Source organism: Mesitornis unicolor, unplaced genomic scaffold, assembly GCF_000695765.1.
Source record: "Mesitornis unicolor isolate BGI_N332 unplaced genomic scaffold, ASM69576v1 scaffold33622, whole genome shotgun sequence".
NCBI classification, from domain to species: Eukaryota; Metazoa; Chordata; class Aves; order Mesitornithiformes; family Mesitornithidae; genus Mesitornis; species Mesitornis unicolor.
The window spans coordinates 311-15,261 of NW_010170478.1; the positions used below are offsets into that span (position 1 = coordinate 311).

Below are 14,951 nucleotides of genomic sequence, written 5' to 3' on the forward strand. Positions count from 1 at the left end.
TGGCGGTTACTCAGGGTGTAAAGGGGTGATGAAAAGTAGATGGCTTGGGTTTAGAGGTCATCTGCCAAGCCTGTTTCTAGTCTTCAAGTTTCAAATCTTGAATTTGCAACGTAAAAAAATACGAAAACATTTTATACTGCCGTTGTTTTTTGCTGGCTTTGACCGCTAAAGAGTGATTGCTTTCTCTCAAGTTGAGAAAATTTGATGTTGGCGATTTCGTATTCATTTTCTGAAGCCCTAAACTTTCCTCTTCTCTGTATGTGCTGTGTTCTGGATGCACTCCCCTTCCAGGCATCAGTCACCTCCTGAATACTTCAGAACCTCTTAGCTGAGCAGTGAAGACTATTTTGCATTAGAAGAGGGGTAATTTTGTTTTGTTAAAGGCCTTGGGTCACAAGAAATTGAATTCTATTGTGTTGCAGTCTGATTGTCTTTTCCACCTTCTTTGATGGCCGTTAGCAAGAGCTATCAAGCATATTTAAATCAGAATGAAGGGAGCTGTTAAAATATACTGCTTGCTGAATGCCACCTTTACAACCTGGGATACTCAGCATATAATTTCGTCAACATTTGCATGGAGCACTTTTAATTATATTGTACAAAAACTTTTTACTGAATACCTGCATAATTAGTAACACAAGGAGATGATATGTGATGGGAATTGTGTGCACAATCATAGAACATTGTAAAAGTTGGGGAGTTGAGCATATGGGACAGAGCTGTACTGTTTCATCACATTTTGCTTTATTTATCTTTATTATGCAAAGACTGAAAATTTTATATCCAGAACCACATAACACAGTATGCTGTGAGTGTACATATCTTTACATGTGAATAATAAATCTGTATTACACAGCCAAGCAATTAGAAGTAAAAGAATACGTAGCAGAGACTGCATATACACACACAAAAACCCCCAAAGCTGATACAACTTTTAGTTACAATTCCAGTCAGTAATCTTACATTTGTCATCTGGGGTCAGGTTCTGTGCCCTATACTTGCACACAAAGTTTAAGCCCTGCACTGAATACAATCTTCTATGCTCATGGGCCTCTCTGCTCCCTGGAGTGATGTTAGTGTACTTCATATTGGCATTGAACGAAAGGGAGACAGTATTCTGGCTTCAGAGATGGAGAATTGAGGTGCAAAGGTCAAGATCAGATTTATTTCTTTAATTTTAGGTATTAAGGCTCAAGTAGTTCGCATGAAACATTCTGAATGGTCATTGACTATGTGGCAAATATTCAGTGCTCCTAGAGCTGCTTATTGTGTCATGCACTTCAAATGTAACACCAGTGCTCCTCTGTGAACATCTGGGTTTGCAAGGCTTGCCTAAGCGGAGATGTTCAGCTGTGCTCTCCAAACATCCATCCCCTTTGTAAACAGGAAACCCTCCTGCCTCTTCCTGCAGTCATCTTCCTTACTGCGTGCAGAAATTCTTCAGAAAAGAGCTTCATTCACCGCTGATCTGTAATTAATATATAATGCATACTGGAGAAAGATAGGGACCTAATTGCATCATAAAGTCAGTTTTGCTTATCCATGACTGACTGTGTGGAGATTGCCTGTAAAAGTGTCAATTCTGGCCATTTTCAGATATTTAAGTCACCTGCGTAACTGATGTGTGGTGTATCTGTCCTCTCTCTTAAAGCCGCGACTCCAAGACCTGCTAAATAAGAGTATCAAGGGGCTGGATTAGTAGCTCACTCTGCTTCAGCATTTTGCTGCAGCCCTGAGTTTCTCTTCAGCAAGTGAGAGTTACAGTTCCTTTCCCCCCACCACCCCCAAGTAGTGTATAACTTTGCCAGATTGAGAATTAGTGGAAGGAAGCTAGAAGCCACATAATGTTCACAAGGGAACAATTATTCTAGTATGAAAAAACAGTAATGTTACTTCTTGATTAACAGTTGTATTTCCTTCTTAGCATAGAAAAATCATGTTATATTTTAAATATGGATCATTTACTTGTTAGAATTATTTTTATTTAAATGTTCTCTTCGAAAGTGTTCAAAATTACAGAGAAGTTTTTGCTGAAAAAACAAGGAATTTCAAGTTAAATTTAGAGGTCGTATTTTTGTGTTTATAGGGTATTGGTTTTAATTGCTTGTACAACAGTAAGTCCTACTTAGGCTTGTCTCTTAACGAAACTAATAGATGCTGTGCTATGAAAGTAAAACTGAAGAGAAATTATCATACAGAAGTATCTGTATACTGTACAGAAGTGTCTGATGCCACACAAAATACATTTTTCTGCTAAAAAAATGCTTTATGATTGCCGTTCAGGTGCCTGGTTAATAATAGGTGCATACTGTTACACTGTTGCCTTAATGTGTTCTTTTTTTTAGGTGCTATTCTATACTAAAATAAATTTCCATGCTGTGCAAAACAGTAACCTTTAATAAAGCTGTATTAACCGGCTGCTTTCTGGTTTGGGAAAATAAAACCAAACCAAACAAACAACCCATAACCTATTTGTTTTATACAGGAATCAGCTTTTCCTGTCAATTATGCAAGCAGAATTATGCAAAAGCAGTGTTTTCTTCCGTAAGTATTAAAGGCCCTCCTTTCCACTTACCCTCCACGCTCCCTAAAAACCCCAACTTTAACAACCGATTTTATGTTTTCGCCATTACCGTGTTTCTAGACACTCTGGCTTGATGGGAGTACGGTTGGCTGGATCCCACGCTGATACACAGGAGCCTAAGACTAATCCTTTGGTAAGTGTTTCGTAGAATGGCATTTTGTGTATTGCCTTAGTAACAAAGAGGGTGTACAGAAAAACTTTAATTTCTTTACTGCAGCTTTTTTAAAGTTCTGTCTTAATGATGTCAAATTATTTGTAGACTAAGAAACAATTTAGATTAATGATACTTGAGAATTTATTTTTTTAGCAAGATTTCTGTAGCTCACAGTTGCCTCTCAGTCACTTTCCTGCTGTAATTTTCTGAAATACCAGCTTTTTGGCCGCATCCACTTGAGTGCCTGCAGCAGCTCAGCCAGCCTAAGGCCTTTGTCTCTGGCTTGGAAGCTGGGAGCCCAGGGCTGATGAGGTGGGAAGTTCATGAAGGTGTGTGGTGATGCCTTGCTTTTAGAACCTGAACGCCTTGATTTTGACTAGGACGTCAGAGACACATGTTCAATCTGTGTGATACATGCAAGCAAGCCAAAATCTTACAGGCAGTATTAGATCCACAGTGCAGACCCAGCCTTCCTGCTGTGTCTGGTACATATTGGATTTGCTGTGCTAAACTGCCTGGGAGTAAACCTGGAGGAAAATCAGTGCTTCCTGGACATGTCAGGGCTTTACAGATGATCAGCGAGTCCAGGACATCAGAAGTTGGCGCTCTATTGTCGTGGTTTAGGCTCGGTGCATAACTGAGCACCATGATGCCCCAAAAAGGGCTAGTCAAAATAAGGACTGGGAGGGCTTCTCACCACTTAAAAAGGTCACAGGCAAAAGACACTCATCATAAGGAATAAAAACAAAACAATTTTAATTTCTTACCAACATCAGAGTAGAACAAAAGGGAGATACAACCAGATCTTAAAGCCAAAACACCTTCCCCCCCGCCCCTCCCTTCTTCCCGAGCTCAGCTTTTGTTGCCGGTTTCTTCACCTTCCCCCTCCCCCTTTGCCTTGAGGCCCAGGGGGATGGGAGTGGGGGTTGCAGTCGGTTTTTGCACCAAATGCTTCTCAAGAGTAGGAAAAAAAAAACCTCAGCCCAGTGTCTCTGTCTCTGCTTCCAGGTGGCTCCTTTTCCATAGGGAAAAAAGTCCTCAAAAGTCCAATATGGGTCTGCCCACAGTCACAGTTCCCTCACACACAAACTGCTCCAGCACACACTGCCCGGATTCACAGAATGGGCCCAGCCACTGCTCCCGTGGCCCTGCCCCACCAGTGAACTCTATGGGCTGCAGGCCACTTGACCCGGCTCTCGCCACAGGTTGCAAAGGGGAAGCCTGGGTTCTGCATCCTCCTCCTCCTCCCTCTGCTTTCTTTCCTTCAACCGACCTTGGTGTTCTTCAAAGTTGTTCTCCTCAGGCCCCACTCCTTTCTCTGCTGCAGGTCTCTTCTGATGGCTCTGGAGATCCCGTCTCTCTCTCTCTCTCTCCCTTTTTTGGGATGAAGCTGCTGCGGGGCTTAAGCTTAAGTTGTGGTCGGGGCCGGCCAAGCCCAGCCAGGCAGGGCTGGGGCCACGCCACCCGTACCTGGGGCCACGCTGGTCTGGGCTGGTGCCAGAGAGAGAGAGAAGCATGCCCTGCACCCCCCTTAAATACATGAATTCGCAGGGGCGCTGATTGGCTTGGCACTGGTCAGAGGTGGGTCTGATGAAGGAAAAGGGGGAGCTTTTCAGGTAGCATCTTAAAGGGCCATCTCCATAGCCCTTCACCCATTACCAAAGACACAACCAAAAACCCCTCACAGAAAACACAGTACATCTATGAAAGTTACAAATTTGTAACTGAAAGCCATAAACTTGTACCTGGACAAACAGAAAGGATCATATGCCTGGGGAAGCCTAATATGTTTAAAGTAGCCTTGTAACTGACTTAGTATCGTGAGAGTTCTGGTTACTGTCCATACCCTTGCGAAGTCTGAGAATTTCAGGTATCCTCACAGCACTGTTTAAAATACACATATTGCTGCTCCAGGCGGGATACTACATTGAGTTTAATTCTTGCCTTTGCTAGTGTTGTCATCCTCATATTTATTTCACATTCCATTTTCTTTTCTGAACGAAAAATTTTACCTGAACGTTCAGAAGTTGGGCATCTCCTCACACTTTTACCTTCCCTGATAAGAGTGAGAACTGTCAGTCAAGGTAATACTGCCAGCCTCTTGCAGATAAACTAAAATAAGCTGTTAACAGTGTGTGGGTTTTTTACCTCTTTGACAAATGGGACACACAGAGAAGGAGAACATGGAGTGCTAACTCTTGTCCTTTTTTAAAAAATGCAGGTGTCTATTTCAGATGAACCAGAAACACTGTACAAGAGATTGTCCCTTTTAGTTAAAGGCCACGATGAGGCTGTGTTGAACAGCTATGAATATTTTGCAGTGCTTGCAGCTAAAGAACTTGGCATCTCTGTTGAAAAAGTGTAAGTAAGTGATCTGTAGAGTGATGTGGTGTCAGATGCTTCTTATTTCATCTACTTTAATTCGGGTTCTGTGCTTAGAAGTACTTTCTGGTTTTTGGAAGAAACAGGTGTAATCTGGCATTTTTTCTCAGATTATAAATCTAACATTTCTTAGATGGCAGCACAGATGAGAAAGCAGCAGCAGTTCTGCGCTCAGCACTGCCATAGTAGAAGTGCAGTACTCTAAGTACTCTACTATGTCAGTGCTCTAACTTCCTCTAACTAACAGTAGCTAATACCCAAGTATTGACCATGCCCATGTGGATTAATACTAAACTGTACCAGTGTTTAATACTTCCTTGTAGATCTTCTAAATGCCAAATAAGAAGAGGGATTTCAGTATGATCTTTCAGATATTTTATATTCACACTTTTTATAAAGTGAAATTTTATTCTTGTGCTTTGTGCAGACATAAACCTCCAAAGAAGATAGAACGATTTACACTTTTAAAGTCCGTACACATTTACAAGAAGCACAGAGTTCAGTATGAAATGAGAACACATTATATGTGTTTGGAGGTAAGAAAGATGTTAAAAAAAAAAGTACATTCTACATGCACAATTCAAAGGTGTTCATGGATGTTAGTTCAGGAGGGAACACAAACTTCCTATTTACTTGGGTTGGGGGGTAGAGCGCACAGAATAGCAGAAAACAGCTGACCTAGGTACATCAAATGTAACACAAGTTATTCTGAATTTTTGGATTAAAAGGCTGATTTTGACCATCATCTTAACAGCTGAAAGAATGCTTATAAAATAAGGTAGAATCGAGGTTTATCTTTATATGCTTTATGCTCTTGGTTTCTGAGAACCGGTGGGATGGGAGCTTTCTCAGGAAGAGAAGAAGATGCAGTTTAACCATTGTCACTAAGGACTCTGTTTGTGAGTTTGAAGTTTTTGAACACACACTTTTGCCCAATGCAACATAATGTGGCAAACTAAAACTGTAGGGGGGAAATACAGGAAAGGAAGTGTATGCAAACCGCTAGCTCTGTGGTTGATGACACAGACTTCTGTATAGTTTAGAATGAAGCTGTGGTTGACTTTCTTAGAAGAAAAGTTTACGGCCAGCATTTTGTGGCTCCTGGGCATCTTACTTTATATTTGCACAGTGCTTAGCAACATGGGACTTTGCTTTAAGTCCCCAGGCGTTGGTTCAGTACAAATGGCTGCCCACAGACCATAAGCACTATCTTTGCCATCCAGTAGAAAATAGAAAATCAAGAACTCAGTGAAATTCTGAAGTTGGGATTTATATGAAGCTCAAACTTTGAGAGTATACAAAAGCAGCTAATTCTTGCATAATCTGTAATTAATTTCATCTGATACCTGTAGTGTTAAGATCCACCATTTCCATCGTAACCAATGCATGTGATCATGTGCAGTTCTGTGGAATGAAACAATTACATTATACTTGCATGAGAGTTGTGTACAGCTCAACTGCCTCTGTTCAATATTATGGAAGCTGCCTTCCTGTAAGATGTTTGGTCCCATAGCAAGAACTAGAGAAGCTAGGGCAAACTCATGGTTTTTGTATTCTGTTTCAAATATTAATAATAGTAGTTAATTTTAAAAAATACTTCTGTTTTAGTTAAAATACCTGACAAGCAGTACTGCTGCAGTTTACTTGGAGTATGTTCAACGAAACTTACCTGAAGGCGTTGCCATGGAAGTAAAAAAGGTAAGTTTCCATCTCACATTATTAACTGTTACGAGTCTGAGTCCTGATGCAAGTACCAATAACTACTGAAGTCTTTAAAAAGAGAGCAGAGGAAATGTATGTAGTTTGGAAGGAACATTTTCCAAAGTATTAAATAATAAAGAGGCTGTATTGTTTGAAAATGCCACTAGGTGGCATTTTTAATCTGATAAATATCTCAAGCCAGACTAAATAACACAAAGTAGTTGGATATTAGCTAGTCGGTGTAATAAATGGTTGCTTTGCTTTCCTTTTAGACTAAGATAGAGAAAATACCTGAACACATTCAGAAACCAGTTTGGGATATGCTACCTCAAGTAGAAGAAACTGAAGTGAAGTCATAAACTCACCAGGTACTTGGCTCCATTAGTGCTGAAATTAGTTGCTCCTATCAACCTAATTTACTGAGATAGTCTACTGTTAAATAAAAGTTCTTTTATAAAGTAATTATATAAACTCATGTTTCATTGAGTTATTCTTGGTCATAATTCCAGTATATGTTGATTGAACAGCTATAAAGTGAAGAAGTTTGACTGCACTCTGTGATCAAGAACTGTGGTCATCTGTAATAAGTTAGTAGAAATGTAAAATTTATAGATATATAAAAGAAATCTAAAAATCTGCTTCACTTGTGTGTAATGTTTAACATTTTGGATGCCAGATTGTTACACATTCTTTGCCATAGTTCCTTTGAAATAACTCAATCCCAGGTGCACATACAGCTCACATACTAACTTGTAGAAAGTCAAAACCACAATCTTAGAGGACACTGAGGCACATTGAGAGTTTTCTAGGCTCCTACAGCTCCAATAGCTGCATTTCCAGTCTTACTGTTTGCTAACAGAACAACACAGTGATCATAGTACAGATCTGCCACTTCCACAGGCTTATGTCCTTAACTTAAATGAAGTGCTTGTAGAACCATGTTGGCAAAGCAGAGGGATACCAGAAGGTGTCATTTGGGATAGAACAAACAGTTCATTAAGTGTTTTAGTTCACTACAGGGCATAGCCTTTTTCTAAACTAGCTGGGTTGGTTATTGTGCAAACGCAGTCTAGGTGGATGCTACTTATGCTTAGATGGGAAAAACAGTACAGATAGCAAAAGAGTGCTCAACTGCTTTGAGGGTTACTTCACCATGAATCAGAGGAGATACTACTAAGTACAAAGCCATCATCAACCTTACTTTGAGATTGTATTAAGTACTTCCACCTTTACTAAGTTAGCAGGAAGGACACAGCTGCAGGAATCTGCTTCAGTATTAAGAGAGTGGCTTTGATTTGGCTGCTATTAAAAGCATTTACAGAAGGAATAGCCAGCTGGGACAAGATAACCACAGAGGCCAGATCATACTTCTCAAGAGCACGCAAAGCTTTATACAGTCACCAAAAAAAAGCCATCCAGTGTTGTTATCAGACAGAAATGGACAATCTTAATGGGAAATAGCTGAAAGGCAAGAAACCAAGCTTGTGCTTGATGATTATCAGTAGAGAGGCCCAAAGCTGTTTTAGGAAGACAGTCAATATAGCTGGTATCACTCATGATAGAAATCAGGCTGCCTGTGCACCTTCTACGATATGCCTCAGGAAAAAAAGAAGTTAATCAAAGCCCTTATGGGAAGATAAACTGCCTAGTTCTCTCTTCAGTGTGTTTGCTTTCCTCAGTTTCAAGCTATTTTTCCTTTCTTTCATTCATAGTATTCAGTCACAATAGCATTTCTTAGTCTTATCAGACACTATATAACATGAAGGAAGTAACTGTGAGCTGACTGGTAACTGAAGCTGGTGCTTCAGAGGAACAGCCTCTTTCAAGTCTGTATTATATTTTCTTCACATTTGCCATGCTTCCATGCTTTAGTTCTGAAAGCACTTTCAGTCACCTGAAGGCCTTTGCCCTCTGCAGCTTCAGCAGTGTGGCTTTAGAATGTGTCAGTGAAGACTGAGGCAGAAAAGTCATTGAGTACCTCAGCCTTCTCCATATCCCAGGTAACCAGGTCTCTGGTTTCCTTCTGGAGAGTCCCCACTCTGCAAGTTCCTTCTGCCCTTTTGCATGTAGCTGTATTTGGTTCTAGCCTGACGGTATTCTCTCACTGAGCACTTTAGAACATCTTTAATAGAAAAGAAATGAAAATACTCAGGAACACAGACAAACCAATGAGCAAATACTTGATAAAGTTTTCCTTTATTTAAAGGCTAACGCAGACAACCCCAACTGATTGCATTAACAGAAAGCAAATGTTGCATTTCTGAGTACAGCTCCTCACTGTTAGAAGACAGCTTTATGACCGTCCTCAAGCTTGCATGGGTAGATGTTTAGCATTATCTGCCAGTATGAGAAAATACTTCCCCAAGAGTTATAGAAAATAGATGCCAATGTAAAGCTGTAACAGAAACCCACAGAGTGATAGCACATACTAAGAACAGTATCATGAAAGCAGTTGCCAGATATGACAGTGAACTCCTTCATTCTGTCAGTGGTTAGACTGTCTCAATTTAGACACTGAAGATAGACAAGTTTTCAGGTCCATTCAATCTTTAAAATCCTTGGTGACTGCCAGTAAGCTGGAGGTGGATTTCCTTCCACAAATACTTTGTGACTAACAGCTGCCAGCCTACTTTACGTGTCAAAAAACATACAGACCAATATGTTATTTAAATAATATATAACAGCTGTTTATAAAATTTTCAGGCTTGTAGAATAATCTAAAACTAAATTGAGAGCATTCACTTATATTACTTTTCTTTGAGCCATTTAACCATTTAAAAATTGTCAGGAAGGCTCTGCTCAAAGGCAGTTGTGGCAGAATCCTATTACTTATGGATTAAAGATATTTTAAACAGTCTAAATTACCCTGCATTTCCAAGATACCCAGGGTTCCTTTGCCATATGACTATCTTTCAGTACAAAAAAAAATCTGTGAACAGTTATTTCTATATCTGTTAGTAAGGTATTTAAAGATGCAGTCTGAATTTATTCTCAGCATTTCATCGAAGTGCTCTAGAGCACGTATTTCCCTTTCTGATACCTGCCAGGGTTCATCAGTCACACCTAGAATGCTACTTCAATGTTGGTTTCTACAGTTAGTCTTAATCATACCACCACCACCACAACTTAATGGTCATGTTAGCTTTAATATGACTGTACAGCAAGCTTCTTGCTTTAGAAGCCTTTCCTCCCCATCTCTGCATTTCATATTCCAGGAAATTAATTACTATCGGTCTGTTACTCCAGGGAGCACTGGAAATAAAGCAAGTCCAAGGAAGAGTCGTTTACCCAGAAAGTTGTGACATGAGAAAGTTTTGCTTTCTGTGCAATATAAAGATGTAGTTAAAACTGCTTCAAGTCTGCTATTGTCTTAGATCAAACTGTGCTAAAACAGGCAGAATCTAGTATTTGTCCCTTCACATTAGAAATTTGGGAATAGAACCTCACATGCTGATGATGGCTCTTCCTAGGAAGTGCCACTAGGAAATGCCACCCTTCCACTAGTTTCCGTGTTTTTGCAGCCACAAAAATAGCACAACTGACTTTAAAAAATATCTTTCCTATCATAAAAGTTGGGGAGATTTCTTGCTCCTATTCAAAAATTACATCCTCAGGTTTCCCTCTGACTAATTTGCTGTAGTCTTCTCATGTTCAGGGGATTTTTTTTCACAAAAACCAGTATTCACCCTTGTCCATTTGCGTGATGAGAAGTGGAAGTTACATTCCTGACAGTCGTTCATAAGCCAACCATGATAAATGGTCTCTCAGAGGATCTGAGTGTGTGACAGCGTATCAGCGCAGCAGGGAATGGGTGGACCACTGTATGCCCAGCAATACTCGGTACCCCATCTGACCCAGTTTCTTCAAGATACAGGAATCAGAGAGGTATTTCATTTACAGTAAGAATATGAAAGAAAAACCCTCTTAATGGAAGCAGTTTATTTGTTCAGGTAGGTGCACACAACGCATGTAACATTTCTAGAACATTTTTCTACATAATTTTGTACAGCAAGAGGACAGCATTATGGTATTCAGGGGTTTACTTCCCTCTGAAAAAGAAATTGCCGTGTCACTGTTGAATCCAAAATTCCTAGTTCTCTTTAACAAAAAGTACCTTTTTTGGAAATGCTATTTATTGAATTACAAGAAACACGATTGATAAAAAGTTTTCTTCTTTCTACTTAAATAAAATGGCACTTAATAGAAAAAAGAAGGCATGCTATCAGTGTATCACATCTGCTGATGCAAGGTCTTTCGTACATCAACACGTTACTATTTATCTTTCATTCCCTCCTGCCATTAACTCCTCTTTGCTTCAGTATTAGAATGTAAGTTTCCAGTTCAAAATTGTAGCTTTTTGATGTTAGTTACTGAAAATACTCATAGGATTTTTTCCCTAACCCGTTACAGTACAAAAGTTTCACCTTTTGCTGTGAGAAAGTTAAAATATCTAAATTACGGAGACACGGTGACATCAGAACTGAGTAACACCAACAAGATTTCAAACACGTGCAGCAACTTGAAATACCCAGAACCTATTAGAGCCCCTCTAGCCTCTGGTGATCATGCTGCTAAGAAATATAAGAGCAGGTTTAGTTTGCCATCGAAAATCAAATGCAGTGATGAAACTCTCAGACCAAAACAATCATTCGTATTGTCCAGGAGGGAACATCAAAAATAAAACCAATGTTTTGTGCATAGATTAGTTCAGCACCTAGTTGGCAGAAAAATGAATTCTAGTATTTTAAACAGGATAAATTTTCATCTGACCAATTCTTCCCTAACATCGGCACCCACCCAAAAGCAGAGAAAGTCATAATGCAGATTTCTTTCTTCTTTTCTCTAGCATCTCATTCAAATCTTTACCTCTGCTTCACTTTCTGACACTTCACAACCTGTCCCAGTGCAGGGTATCAAGGGCTGGGAAGCCTGGCCTTACGTGCTCTCTCCAAACCATTTTCAGCAAACTGGGAAGTTTGAGACACTGAAAAGAATGTATCCATTTCTCTGGATGTCCACAGAAGATTTGGGGCTATGTCTTCATCCCCTTCTTTCACATTCAGTTTTCCATTCTGGCATACAAGCTGGAATGCAGATGTCTACCAAGCTGTCAGCTAAACTCCCTGCTGTATTACATACCCTTCTACAGAAATGTTTGTGGGTTTGGGGTTTTTTGAGCTCATGTTGCTGTAGATGGCACATGGATTCAGGAAGATTATGTAGTTAGTGTATTCTGGATCTTTCTAAAATGTTTCCCTGCTCCTCAAAGCAGCCTAAATTTAAAGAGGTTCTATCTTATTATTAATCTTTGATTTTCACTGGTATGTATTTTCTTGTTATTCTCTACATTTATGCAAATAGCACATCAAGGCAACATCAAGGTACTTGCCTTTGTGCAGGTGCCAGCTGTTACTAGGAAAGGAGTGATGTGTAGGAACAGGCAACAGAGAAGATAAAGCAAGGGTAGACTGAGATGAAGGAAGAAATGAACTCCTCTTATCCTTCACATTGCTTCAAGCCAGTATCTTAAGCATTATGCATCTTTCTTTTTATTGTATGCCACAAAACAGCATATAGTAAATAAATCAGCATTCAGCTTTACAAGCCATATGCTACAGTCCATGGTGTAACTTCCACTGCCTAAGTAACATGAGAAAATTATACCAAGTGTAGCTCTCCGTTTGTGCATTTGGATGGAAAAAGAGTGTGATCGATACATTTATTCTAATAATTACAAGAAATATACTAAAACGAACAAAACGGCATCTAACAAAGGAAAAGGCAAAAGTAGGCGTAGAAAAGCAGGGATGAAGAAAAGCATAAAAGTGAGTTGCTGCACTGACAGATGAAATGAGACAAAAGACTGAAGGCGGTAAGCTAGCAACGAGGAGTCCGTTGTGTTTAACGGAGTTCTCTAAAATAAAGGAAGCGGCTTTCATAAACCATGCATCTCTGCAACATGTCATGCAGATAAAAGTGCTGAAGATACACAGGTAGCAGCAGCAGACTTGTGCTGACGGGGTTTAATCGTGGCTGCTGACAGAATTAGGTCAGCAGAACAGATTACAAATAGTTCAGGCTTTTTGCCTTAGTTTTCTTTCCAGTATTACTGCTTGAATCAAAGATGCTGGTGCATAGGAAATCTGTCTAAAGAACGTTGCTGGTGCTATGTTATCACGCTAGCAACTCAAAGCTCCAGTGTAAGTTACATGATTTCACCTCTTCAGAAATGCAAGTTCATCTAGCAGCTTGGTTTAAAATTTGTAAGGCGAGGGGAGTGATCAGTAATTGCATTTCATTTACAACAGAGTTGTGGAAAAGCTGTGGAGAGAGCCTGTGGGGAGCCAGGTTCAGCACTCTTCCCTGTGTTTCCCTTTCCCCACTGCTCATTCAGGCTGTAAAGCCCTGGGTCCCCTGCTGACAGCCTCTGAGTTGGAAACATTGAAAAATTGGAGTTTTTGTTGCTGCTACATGTTCTCTGAGGAAAAGAAGGATTATCAAACCACACCAGGTGGCTGCATGCTCACCTGTCAGGGTCAGTTCTGCTTTCGTGCCTGTGCCTCACCACAGAGAAGCTGGGGTGGGGAACACGTCTTCTAAGAAAGGTTTGTGAATGGCAGCACAGTGCTTTGAGTAGTTCACAAACAGTTTAATCCTAAACCTCAAGTGCTGCCCAAGCAAGATCTTTCTCACGCAGAGTGTGGGGAGGAGGGAGAAAGGTGTCAAACAGAAAGGGGGCAGCAGTCCCTGGAGTATAATTGGTTTCAAGGGTTAAATTGAAGTCAGGATGAAGGAAAAGGGGGTGACAGCAGACATTAAGCCCAAATCTTGTAACGTGGTAGAAATAATCCCCGTTATTGTCAAAAGAAGTGTGGCCTTGGGCAGAGTCCTGGCTTGCGCAGGTGCCCCATACTTGCCTAATCATATCCCCAAATGTATATGGGAAACAGATTATGCCAATAATATGCAACAGCTTCAAGCTGCAGTGAATGCAGTGCAAAGACAGAAGTGGCAGGTCTTCAGAATCTCTTCTGCCCACTCTGATTTGTACTTGGTTGGCACCCACTCACCCAGTGTGGGACGATGTCACCACTCCGTTGTCGTGTGGGGATTTACAGAAAGCTTAAGTGATGCAGAAGTGATGGCAGAGGAGAAGTGACAGCAGAGGTGTGCGTTGTTGATGCCCGGTTCACTGCGAACGTGCTGACCCTGCAGCCCCCAGTGATCACAAAGTCAACGTCACTTCTGACTGCAGTGGAAACACGGAACAGCCAACACCAAGTTCTAGGTTACGGTGTGCATTTTTGTGACGTCTATTTTGAAAACAATTCGGAACAAATCATAGAATCACAGAAGGGTTTTGGTTGTAAAAGACCTTTAAGATCATCAAGTCTAACCATCAATCCAGCCCTACCAAGTCCACCACTAGAACACGTCCCTAAGCATGACATCTACTCACCTTTTAAACACCTCCAGGGATGGTGACTCCACCACCTCCCTGCGCAGCCTGTTCCAGTGCCTGACAACCCTTACAGTGAAGAAATTCCTAATGTCCAACCTAAACCTCCCCTGGCGCAACTTGAGGCCATTTCCCTTGTCCTATCATGACCTACCAAGGAGAAGAGATTGACCCCCCACCTCGCTACAAGCTCCTTTCAGGTAGTTGTACAGGGCAATAAGGTCTTCCCTTCATCTCCTTTTCTCCAGACTGAACAACCCCAGTTCCCTCAGCTCCTCCTAAGACTTGTAAATATATATATACCTCACCAGCTTCCCTTCTCACCCAGCCCTTCTCTGGACGTGCTTCAGCCCCACAATGTCCTTCTTGTAGTGAGGGGCCCAAAACTGAATGCAGTACTCGAGGTGCGGCCTCACCAGTGTGAGTACAGGGGAAAGATCACTTCGCTCGTCCTGCTGGTCACACGGTTCCTGGTGCAGGCCAGGATGCCGTTGGACCTGGGCATCACCCCCACCCCATCAAGGAACCCTTCCATCTGCCAAATGCTGGCCAGTGGAGGGTTGAGGCCCGGCTCCTGCCCGGGAAACTCTCCCCCGCCCGCGGCCTCTCCTCCCAGCCGCCTCACGGCTCCGCCTTCCCCAGCCGCAGCTCAAACCAACTGCTGAAGTCGC

General features: G+C 41.1%; 1 protein-coding gene across 1 annotated transcript; it reads left to right on the forward strand.

The window, feature by feature from the left end:
• The first annotated feature begins 2,488 nt into the window (after nt 1–2,488).
• On the forward strand, nt 2,489–7,279 carry MRPS10 (mitochondrial ribosomal protein S10). Its single transcript, XM_010179697.1, has 6 exons — nt 2,489–2,544; nt 2,645–2,717; nt 4,960–5,099; nt 5,548–5,656; nt 6,729–6,818; nt 7,094–7,279. Exons 1-6 carry the CDS (start codon nt 2,522–2,524, stop codon nt 7,178–7,180), a joined length of 522 nt encoding a protein of 173 aa, XP_010177999.1. The 5' UTR covers nt 2,489–2,521; the 3' UTR covers nt 7,181–7,279.
• Nucleotides 7,280–14,951: the final 7,672 nt, after the last annotated feature.

Bases quoted from the DNA above. Each gene is read 5' to 3' on its own strand.
- MRPS10 (XM_010179697.1), top strand. From the start codon at position 2,522: ATGCAAAAGCAGTGTTTTCTTCC. The intron at 2,718-4,959 runs GTAAGTGTTTCG...TAAAAAATGCAG, and splicing joins AGCCTAAGACTAATCCTTTG to GTGTCTATTTCAGATGAACC. The intron at 5,657-6,728 runs GTAAGAAAGATG...CTTCTGTTTTAG, and splicing joins CACATTATATGTGTTTGGAG to TTAAAATACCTGACAAGCAG.